Source organism: Petaurus breviceps, unplaced genomic scaffold (assembly GCF_028583685.1).
Source record: "Petaurus breviceps papuanus isolate PSGF00001 unplaced genomic scaffold, PetGlider_PUasm1.0 91023, whole genome shotgun sequence".
Classification (NCBI taxonomy): domain Eukaryota; kingdom Metazoa; phylum Chordata; class Mammalia; order Diprotodontia; family Petauridae; genus Petaurus; species Petaurus breviceps.
Window position 1 is genome coordinate 850,091 of NW_027187398.1, and position 11,700 is coordinate 861,790.

The 11,700-nt window shown below is 35.9% G+C and overlaps 1 protein-coding gene across 1 annotated transcript in view; it reads left to right on the plus strand.

The window, feature by feature from the left end:
• The window catches only part of GDPD1 (glycerophosphodiester phosphodiesterase domain containing 1), a 60,668-nt gene that overhangs the window by 14,611 nt on the left and 34,357 nt on the right, over positions 1–11,700 (plus strand). The window contains exon 2 of the mRNA XM_069078070.1: positions 6,633–6,675. Within this exon, the coding sequence (XP_068934171.1) occupies positions 6,633–6,675 (43 nt within the window). The remainder of the gene's footprint in view (positions 1–6,632; positions 6,676–11,700) is intronic.

Genomic DNA, 11,700 nt, shown 5'->3' on the forward strand with positions numbered 1-11,700 from the left:
CTCCTGAAACTCCAAAATGAAAACTCCCAGGAAGATCATTGCCAAAATCCAGAGCTTCTAGGACAAATTAAAAATACTGCAAGCAGTGAGAAAAAAAGAATTCAGATACTGAGGAATCACAGTCAGGATCACGCATGATTTAGCAGCCACCAAACTATAAAGGAACAGAAAAAGAGCTTGGGATATGCTATTCCAGAAAGCAAAAGAAATATATATCTAGTTCTGTAGATATGTCTCCATGAAAACACACACACACACACACACACACACACACACACACACCATTATAGGCTTATAGTCAAGAATAACTTACCTAGCAAAACCGAGTGTCATATTTCCAGGAAAAATGGATCTTTAATAAAATAGAGGACTTCAAAAAAAATAGGGGATTTCTTTTTTTTTTTTTAGAGCAATTGGGGTTAAGTAACTTGCTCAAGGTTACACAGCCAGTTATTTTTTGTGTGGGAGCCAATTATCTAAGGGCAGAACCACCCCGGTTCTCCCGATGCCAGGGCCAGCACTTTTACTCACTGCGAAAAATAGGGGACTTATAAGCATTTTTGATAATAAGACCAGAGCTTCAGAGTTTTAAGTTCAGAATACTGAAGAGAATCATAAAAAGATAAACAATGATAAATGACTAGATATGGATAACTGCTTACATTCAAATAGGGGGAGATGATAAGTGTGTTCCCTTTGAACCCTACCATCATCAGGGTTCAAATAGGGAGTCCAGTTAGACAATGTCTTGATAAGCTTAAGAATGGAAAGAGGGAGAAGAGAAATAAATACACTGTGGGGTGAGGGGAGCAGGGAAAGGAAAGTTAGGGAAAATTATCTTATATTATGAGGGTAGACATCTATACAAACAAAGAAGAGGAAAGGGAGGAAGCAGCTGACACAAACCTCATATTCATCTGAACTGATCAAAAGAAAGAATAAACAGACAAACTTAGTTTCTGTGTACAGAGTTAAATTTGTGTGTGCAGAAACATTTCACTCAACAGAAAACTAGGGAAAGAGTAGAAAGGGGGGAAGGGAGGATAAGAGAGAGGACAGATTAAGAGAGGGATTAGTCCTAAGCAAAACAACTTCCACAGATGTACAAAATATATATATATATATATAAAATATTTTATTGAGATGGCAAAAATGGGAATCTGGGGGGGGGGAGCATAAAATGGGGAATAGATGAACACTTTATTGTATATAAATATGAACGGAATACTAAAGTACCGAATTCTTATCAACATAATGGTGAACCAGGATTCTAGGGGACTAATGAACCACACTACCCACCTCTTGACAGAGAGGTAAAAGACTCAGAATGCAAAATGAGACCTTTTTTTTCTTTTTGGACATGGTCAATGTAGTGATTTGTTTTGATTGACTATATATGTTCATAAAGGGTTGTGTTTTTCTCATGAACTCAACTCAGGGAGAGGGAGAAGGGGGAGAAGGCAGATCTTGACTGATTAAGACAGCTAAAAAATTTTTTAAAAAGAAACCTGTCATTTTTTATATTCTTTCCTAACTCCAGTCTAATCAAGGGCTAACACTTTTAATTCTACCTCTACACTATCTCATCTTCCACTCTCCTTATATTGAGGTTTAGGGTTTAGGGGTGCTCAAGACCTCAAAATACTAACATGCCAAGTCCTGCTGAATGAATTTGACTCAAATCTTCTCTCAGCCAAAGTAAAGCAAAGTTTATTAAAGATTCACCATAATGGCTAGACTCTTAAGGAGCCTAAGTATCTGTGACACTTGTATTGGACAAGCATACCAAAATAATCTGGGGAGGGTCTTGAGGAGAAATTTAAGGAAGATCTTGAGGGAACTGAGGTCAGACTCCAGTAATGAGATTTATGGTGAGAAATAGCTGAAGGCTACTTGAGGATGACAGACAATGGAGAGTTAGGCTAGTTTAAGGATAACTGATTTGGGTATGGATATTTTGAAAGGATAAAGGGTGGAAAGTAGCTGGACAATGGAGGGCTAGGCTAGATTAAGAGTAACAAATTTGGGCCTAGCTATAATGAAAGGCTTATGGCCTCAGATAAATGCTTAATCAAGTGGGAAGATTCAATCAGTTCAAGGGGTTTCTCAGAGCCTGTACCCCATCACTTCTAGCCTTAAGCTATTCCTCATTGCTTTCCCTGCTCCCATTCTCTTATAATTTTAAAGCATAAGTCTGATTATAAAACTGCCCCTTCCTAAATTTTTTAGGGTCTCCTCCCCTCCCCCATTACTAACTGAATAGCATACCATACTCCTTAGGCTGTGATTTAAGATTGTCTGTAGTTTGGCCCTTGTGTTAGTACATAGGACTCTTTTTCATATGCTACATATTTTAGTTAAACTCTTTTAGTATACACTCTTCTCTCTACCTCCATGAACACTATACTCTCTCCCCATATAGCTGTCTATTGAAATCTTTCCTTTTCAGGCCTATGAAAGGGACAGTTGCCCTTCCCCCCAAGCTGCCCACCTAAATAAGTGATCTATCTCTTTTGTACATTTTGTTAGAATCTTCTAAAGCTATTAAAACTTATACGGGCGGCTAGGTGGCGCAGTGAGTAAAGTGCCGGCCCTGGAGTCAGGAGGCCCCCAGAGTCAGGAGGACCCGAGTTTGCTTCTGGCCTCAGACACTTAACACCCACACAAAAAAAACTAGTTCGTAACCTTAGGCAAGTTACTTAATCCCAATTGCCCTCCAAAAGACAAAAAAAAAAAAACCAAACTTAAAATTATACTTAGTGTTTTGGGACATCAAAACCATCTGGTACAGGCTAAGAAATAGAGTGGTGAAATAGATAAGGTACACAATACATAATAGTAAATTACCATAGTTATCTAGTATTTGATAAACCCAAAGATCAAAGCTTTTGGGGCAAAAACTCACCATTTGACAAAAATTGCTGGGAAAATTGGAAAGCAGTTTGTCAGAAACTAGGCATAGATCAACATTTCACACCACATACCAAAAGTAAGATCAAAATGGACAAATAATTTAGACATAAAGAGTGATATCATGAATGGGAAAGGTTAAAACTTCTCAGCTCATAAGTTTTCTTGTGGGAGCAAGCCAGAGTTTCAGGTTCATCTTCCCTTCAGGAGTCTTTCTACCTCCACCTTTGTTTGCCACACCCTTATCAGCATTAGGCCCTTTAGGGGTTTTCCACCTCAATCTTTGCTGGTGATCTTTTCCCCTCCCTCAATTTAGCATTGTCCAAATAAGGACATGAACAATACCCTGGTTCCCTATCCTGCCTCCCAGCCAATAGAGGATAGTGGCAGGCTTCTTTGTTATTTGCCATTGGGGAAGATTTTCTCAATATGTGAGCCCTCCTCCCAGCCAATGGGAGAAGGGACAGTGCTGGGAGGGGGCTTGACTTGTTAGCGCATAAATTCTTGTTCCATCTTCTGTAACTGCCTCCTTTCCCTGATCTGCCATGGAGAGGACTGCCTTCCCTCAAGGGAAGAGAATAAAAATTTCCTGTTTTTATCCTGAGAAACCTCCATATTCTTGATTAAATTTCAAATGGGGTTTCACACCCCACACATCATGAATATACTAGGGGGGCATGGAAAAATTTACCTTTCAGATCTATGAATAGTTAATAGAAGAGTTTATGATTAAACCAGGGCCGAAGAGGATCACAGGAAGTGAAATGGATAATTTTGATTACATGGAATTAAAAAGGATTTGCACAAATAAAACCAATGCAGTCAAAATTAGATAGAAAGCAGGAAACTGGGAAACATTTTTTTTGTAGCAAGTTTCTGTGATAAAGGCCTAATTTCTCTAATATTTAGGGAACTGAGTCAAATTTATAAAAATAAGAGCCATCCTCCCACATGATAAATGGTCAAAGTGATGAAAAGGTAAAGGCTCAGGAATTTCCCTTGAACTCTAATTGAATCTTCCCACTTGATAAGGCATTTGTCTAAGGCCATAAGCCTTTCATTATAGCTAGGCCCAAATCTGTTACTCTTAAGTAGCCTAGCCCTCCATTGTCCAGCTACTTCCCACCCTTGATCCTATCAAAATATCTTCCAAATAATAACCCAAATCTGTTACCCTTAAACTAGCCTAGCCCTCTGTTGTCTGTCATCTCTAGGTAACCTTCAGCTATTTCCCACCTTTAATCCCATTACTGGAGTCTGGTCTCTGTTCCATCAAAGATCCTCCTTAAACTCCTCCTCAAGAGCCTCCCCAAACTCCTCCTCTAGACCACCCCTAAATTCTCCCACAATTTTTCTGTATATAAGATCCATCTTGCCTCCATGATGGGGCTGAGTTATCTAGCACAAACACTCTGTGTCAGATTATTCAGGCCTGCTTGTTAATACAAGCTTCACAGATACTTAGGCTCCTTAATAGATTTTGCTTTACTTTGACTGAGAGAAGACTTGAGTCAAATTTATTTGGCAGGACCAGGCATGTTGGTATTTTGGGGTCTTGAGCACCCTCAGACCCTAAATCTCAACAAAAGGATATGAGCAGGCAGTTTTCAGAGGAAGAAATTAAAACAATTAATAGTCATATGAAAAAATGCTCTAAATCACTATTGATTAGAGAAATACAAACCAAAATAGCTCTGAGGTACTATCTCATATCTGTCAGATTGGCTAACGACAGAAAAAGAAAATGATAAATGAGAGGATGTAGAAAAGTAGGTACATTAATGCACAATTTAGTGGAGTTATGTACTGGTCTAGCCATTTTGGAGAACAATTTGGAATTATGCCCCCAAAGATCTATAACACTGTGCATATATCCTTTAACCTAGAAGTTCCATTATTGAGTCTGTATCCTAAAGAGATTAAAGAAAAAAGAAAACAACCTATATGTACAAAAATATTTATTGCAGCTCTTTTTGTAGTGGCAAAGAATTGGAAATTGAGGGAATGCTCATCAATTTGGAAATGGCTGAACAAGTTATGGTAGATGATTGTAATGGAATGCTATTGTGTTATAAGAAATGATGAGGGGGATGTATAAGGAAAGCATATGAACTGATGCAAAGTGAAGTATGCAGAACCAGAACATGTTACACAATAGCAGCAATATTGTAAGGATGATCAATTGTGAAATATTTAGCTACTCTGATCAAAATAATGATCTAAGAAAATTCCTAGGGTTTTTTTGTTCTTTGGTCATTTTCAGTTGTGTCTGACTTTGTAACCCCATTTGGGGTTTTCTGGCAAAAATACTAGAGTGGTTTGCCATTTCCTTCTCCAGCTCATTTTACAGGTGAGCAAACTTAGACAGACAGGGTTAAGTAACTTACCCAGGGTCATATGTCTAGTAAATGTCTGAGGACAGATTTGAATTTAGGAGGATGTCAGTGTTCCTGCCTCCAGGCCCAATGCTATCCACTACACCACTCTAATCAAGACAGAGATCCAAGACAATTTGAAAGGACCCATTATGAAAAATGCTCTCAACCTCCAGAGAGAGAACTAATGAACTATGAGTATATATTGAAGCATATATGAAGTACATATTGAAGACTTCTTTCCACTTCATTTTTTTTCTTTTTGTTGCAACATTGCTAATTGCATGACTTCATATATATATGATATATTTCTTGCTTTCTCAAGGGGTACGGAAAGGACTGGAGGAAGATAATTTGGAACTCAAAATTTTAAAAAATAAATGTTAAAAATAAAGAAAAAATAATTATGTGTTAGTCATTGTAAATAGGGGCTATTTCTCATTTAATTTTATAATCTTTTCTGGTGTCTATTGGAGGAAGACTGAAATTAAAATTATCATCTTTCCTCCTTTGTATCATCCACTGTTGGAATTATTCTGGTTTTGTCTTCAGGAACAACTTCTTAATTTCAAGTACATTAGGTGAAACTTGCGTTTGAATGTTGTATGTTATGTTGTTTATTGATTTTTTTTAAAAAACAAGCAACAGAAAACAAATAGTTAAAAATGGTCATTTAATGTACTTATAAATGTACTCTGAAGCAATGACCTATGAAATCATTCAGTACAACTTTTCTCAAGGTCAAACTTTGTATGTCTTCTTGCTATGGAGAAATTGGTTTCCTATTTCTATTGTTGCCAGAATGTTTTCCTATATGTATATTGTAACTGTTCAAATCTTTGTTAATCTTTTAGTTTTTAGATATTTTGTTAACTTTTGTGAATTTTCGTTGTATGAGGCTATTTTTTGCATCACCTTTTAAAATGTAGTCACTTTAGTTTTAGACTACTTTTTTTTTGCTCCATGACTGTAAAGACTTACAGAAATTAATTGCATTTAAACATTTGGTGTTTGATTTATGCTGCAGCATAAGCCATCTTCTTTGTCATCCCTTCTCTTGAAAGAAAGCAAGAATGTGTTACTGGATCATTGAAAGGCATTTTAGTTACTCTGTCTGCTAATGTTGCTTTGGCCATGTTTTAGTCATTGCTTGCTCCTGAAAGCAGCTCAAGAAATAAAGCTCAATAAACATTAAATTCTAAAACATTTTATTTTGAGTTAGGTTGCATTTCGATGACTAATGTCCATAGACAAGTTAGATTTATCTTTTTAAAATGCAGCAATTCAGACAAGAATTGCACTTTTAAGTAAAATGAATCAGTGATAATTTATTTGATGTTTCTACAGGTGCTGGAGAGAACTTGGAGAACACAATGGCAGCCTTTCGGCAGTAAGTATGTAAAATGATTTTATAGTGGAAGAGAACTGCCTTCACTGAAGAAATAAGATACGTGGTGGTGGTGGTGGTGGTGGTGGTGGTGGTGGTGGTGGTAGTGGTGGTATCCCTGTTTTGATAAGACTACTTTAAAAAAATTTTTTTATTGAAGACTTGTGTCTTTACATCAATCATTTTTACCCTTTTCCACACTGACCTTTCCCTTATGACAAAGAGAAACAAGTAAAAATAGCCAATGCAAAGACCATACCTGACAACTTATTTGGTTTTCTGTCTCAGTAGTCTTCCACTTCCTTTCTGTATGAGGGAGGTGTTTCATTTCTTCTCCAGACTCTAGAACCTTTATTGATATTTCCATTACTTTATTTAATAATCTTTTGTTCAACTTTCTTTTCATGATCTTTAAATTTTTACAGTCATTGTGTAAAATTGTTCTCTTCTCATTTCATACTATGTCCTTTTATAGAAATTTTGCCATGTTTCTTTGAAGTCCTTATAGTCACTACTTGTTACTGCATAAAACCATTTCATTACATCCAATTACCATAGTTTTTTTACCCCATTCCCCTCTTAATTTTTAACACCCACTTTGTTTCTAGTTTTTTGCTACCACAGGGTGCCACTATAGACACTTTGGTATTTATGTCTTTGACTTCCTAGAGACCGTGTCCAGTAGTAGGATTTGTGGGTCAAAGGGTATGGACAATTTAATCACTTTTCTTGCATGATTCTAGCTTGAAATCTAAAATAGTTGGACACTTTACAGCTGTGCCACAATGCATCAATGTGTCTTTCTCACCACAGCCTCAACTGTTATAATGTTTTTCATCTTTGCCAATTTTCATGGCATGGAATGAGATCTCAAGAATTGTTTTAACTTACATTTCTCTTGCTCTAGAGATTTGGATTATATTTTGATGTTGTCCTCTATAGTTCACAAGTCTTTTTTTGGAAATATTTGTTTATATCCTTTGATCATTTTTATTAGGAAATACCCAATTTGGATTATATTTTGATGTTGTCCTCTTTAGTTCACAAGTCTTTTTTTTTTTTGGAAAACTATTTGTTTATATTCTTTGATCATTTTTATTGGGAAATACCCAAATTGTTCCCTGCATAGTGTGGATATTAGACTTTTATCAGGGATATTTGATTTGATTCAAATATTTTTCTCATTTTACTGTTTCTTTTCTAATTTTATTTTTATTTTATTCATACAAAAGCTTTTTAATTTCATGTAATTGAAATTATCTATTTTATATTTTATGATCCCTTTTGTCCCTTGTTTATAAGACTTCATTTAAAAAAATTATCATTAAATATTTGTTACAAAGAGTGCTAGTCCTTTGTATTGTTGAAAAATTAGGAACTCTAGTTTTTCAAGCTTAAATAAAACATAACATAAAGAAAGCATGAGCAAATTGTTTGATGCTAATTCGTCCCAGAGAAAGAATTAAAACACTTGATATGTTTTGTTGTTTTTTAAAAGATTATGCTGTATGTCTTTCAAACTAACGAATTTATAGGGATGAGTGTCTCTAGCCCTTTGAGCTCTCCACAGATTTTTTTAGCCTTTTAAAAGTTTACTTTCAATGTCTCCTTAGAAAAAATAAGTCATAGTGTATATGTTTCTAAATTCTTTCTAAGGAAGTAGAAAGAGGAGATTGAAATGAAGTGCAAGTGCATTATTCTTATCTTAGTTGACTAAATGGTTACTATCAATCTAATGAGAAGCTTGTTTTCTTTTCCCTTAAAAACCAAAAGTGAATTGAAAAACTAAAAAATCACGTGAAAGGAAATGGTTTGTCAATATGAAAAATCGTTTTTTCTTGCATAATTGGTGAGTCTGTATATTTGTACAAGTAGATACTGTAGGCTGGGAAATCAGGAAATCTGGAATTTATTTCTGGTTTTCTCTCTGACCTATTTAATGACTTTTTTTTCTTGCAAATTATTTCCCCTTTCTGTGTCTGTTTTCTTACTTGGTTCAATGGTTCTGCTTTTCTATTTTCTAAGGCTCCACTGAAAAATAGATTTTTTATTCTATATTTTTAAATTCTCTGTTCCTTCTCAAAAATTAGGCAGATTTTTCCTTTTGTCATTGTACTGTGAAAAACAGCTTTAAATTACTCCATTTACAATATTAACTTCATCATAATGAAATTATAACCCTCTACTCATATGAGATGGTTTGTGGCCCAAAAATTTTTATCTAATTTATTTTATTTAAATTCTCATTATCCTTGGAAGAGAAGAAGTGGTACCTTTACATAGATTTTAAGTGTCAAATTCTTGTTGACATTTCTCTGAAAATTGTATTGCCTTTCTCTTTGAATAATTTCAACATTCCGTATGTTAAAATATTTTTTACAGATTTATTTCTCTGAAGCTCTTAGCCAAAACTGGTCCCTATGAAATATAAACCCAAACCATTGCATTTAAGAAGTCATTTGTAAAGATAACAAGTTTTAAATGACAAATGTTGTGATGACTAGGGTTTGGTCGTTGAAAATTATCATTTGAAATTCTTCCCAGTCATCAAAAAGCATCTAATTTGGGTGGTCTCTTTTCTTGCTAGACATAGCACTTATGGAGTAAAACATTTCTTTTAAAAGAGCACATTTTTCTTCTTCAGCAGTACTGTTATTCAAATCAAATAGTAAGCATAAAAAAGAATTTTATATATAGCCTTCTCCATAAATCTTTGTACAGCTTTTTGGATTTCTTAATTTTTCTTTGAATTTTTTCTAGTGTTTCAAAAGAAGGAAGTGACTATTTTAGGTTCCCTATGACTTTGAAGATGTATTTTTTTTTGAAAGATTGTCAATTACTGGCCTCAGAATTCTCTAAAAACATAAATTAAATTGCCTTAAATTTCAGTTTTTCCTTTTATTTGTGTATTAATCTTTTTGTCTTGTGATTTAGGGGTCTTGGGACTCAAATTTCACTTTATTGACCACTATTTTGTTTTGTTTTTACTTCTTCTTAGCATATTTAGTATATTTCTCCTAGGTTTCTATAATTATAAGTCCTGTATTATATAATTATCTCTCCCCTCCTAGAAGTTAAAAGCTGTGAGTGATCAGGATTTCAGGAGAGTAGGTGAACACCCTTCCTCTCTGCTTTAGTCTTTATCTGCTTTGCTGTAAATTAGGTCAGGGAAAAGCTAGTTCTTTCCTTGGACCAAAGGAGTCAGAAGAACTGGTCTAGCCCCAGCTCTGCCACTTTTACTAGCTGTGTAATATTGGGCTAAACACCTTTACCTGTCTGAGCTTGTTTCCTCTTCTGTGAAATGGGAGTAATTACGTACCTCACAGGAAATGGATGTGGTCCTGAAGCCTGATAACTTATGTAAAAGTGTGACTGAGTTGAGGGATTGGTTTATTAGTTTGTGTGATGACTTGTATTATTTCTAGGACAATAAGGTGGTAGAAACAACATCTACATTGTTATCCTACAGTCAGATTTTTGAATCCTTGTTGTGTGCAAGGCATTATTAACTTGTTATATATAAACATTGCCTCCTCCAATAGGGGGCATTTTTGTTCAGTTGTGTCTGACCCTCTGTGACTTTGTTTTTGGGGTTTTCTTGGCAAAGATACTGGAGTGATTTGCCATTTCCTTCTCCAGCTCATTTTCAGATGAGGAAACTGAGGCAAACAGGGTTAAAGTGACTTGTTAAAGTGATTTGAACTCAGAATGATGATTTACTGATTTCAAACCCAATGCTCTTATCTGCCTGATCAGGGTTTCAGGAATAGGTAGGACTTTTTTTGAGCAGGTACAGTACCTCTTTCAAACAATAGGTGCTTTATAAATGTTGTTTGAAAAGTGCTGGGGTTTTGGTCATAGGTAATCTGAATTTTTAAAAAGGCAGCATAATTATCAGTCTCTGAGAGCTTAGATGGGTGATAATAGGTGTATGATTGATAGTTGTCTACACAGTGGCCAAAATATATGCTGTACAAATAAATATATGCTATTCAAGAGTTTTATACACTTATGTATACATGCCATCATTTAGTTAAAACCTCAGAACAAAGCTCTCCCTCTCCTCCCATGTGCCATCAGATGCTAAATCTTATGATTTCTGTATCCTTCTCTTCTCTTACATAGCCTTCATGACTTGATCAGACCCCTTATCACCTTTCACCTGGACTATTGCAATAGCCCTCTCATTGATTACCGCTGCCTCAAATCTCCCTTTCTTCCATGTTTCCTTCCTATGGATGCCAAAGGGAGGATATTTCTAAACTACAGCTCTTACCATGCCACTCTTTGCTTAGTAAACTCTCTTGACTCCCTGATTGTTCTTCACAATGTGTGCTGCTTCTGGCTCTCCTCATGCCTGGCTAGCACTCCCTCCTTCACTTCCTGCTCTTAAAACCTTTGATTTTCTTCAAAAATCAGAGCAAGAGGGGCAGCTAAGTGGCACGGTGAATAGAGCACCCGCCCTGGAGTTAGGAGGACCTGAGTTCAAATGTGGCCTCAGACACTTAACACAAAAACTAGCTGTGTGACCTTGGGCAAGTCATTTAATCCCAATTGCCCTCCAAAAAGCAAAAAATAAAAAAATCAGAGCAAGAAAAGTCTTTTACTGATTTCTCACGTTGCTGGAGTACTAGTTCTCAAATCTACCTTGTAATTCATTGTGTCTGCTTTATGTATATACTTATTTGTTTGGGTGGGCTTTCTCCCACATCTCCTCTATAAGCTGCTTGAGAGCAGAGACAATCTCATTGTTTGTCACTGTACCCCCAGTCACTTAACACAGTGCCCTGCACCCACTACTTGCTGAGTACATGCTTATTGATGGATTGAATTAATAGAAAAGTGTGTATGTACCGTGTTTCCCCGATAATAAGACCTATCCCGAAAATAAGCCCTCCCTTTTACTGTGTAAGATTCCTCTAAAATAAGCCCTCCCCCGAAAATAAGCCCTATTGAGATTGCTACTGTAGTGAAGGTGATCCCCTGTGCTACATGCTACATTACGGTACCCTCTGTATGCACCGTCCC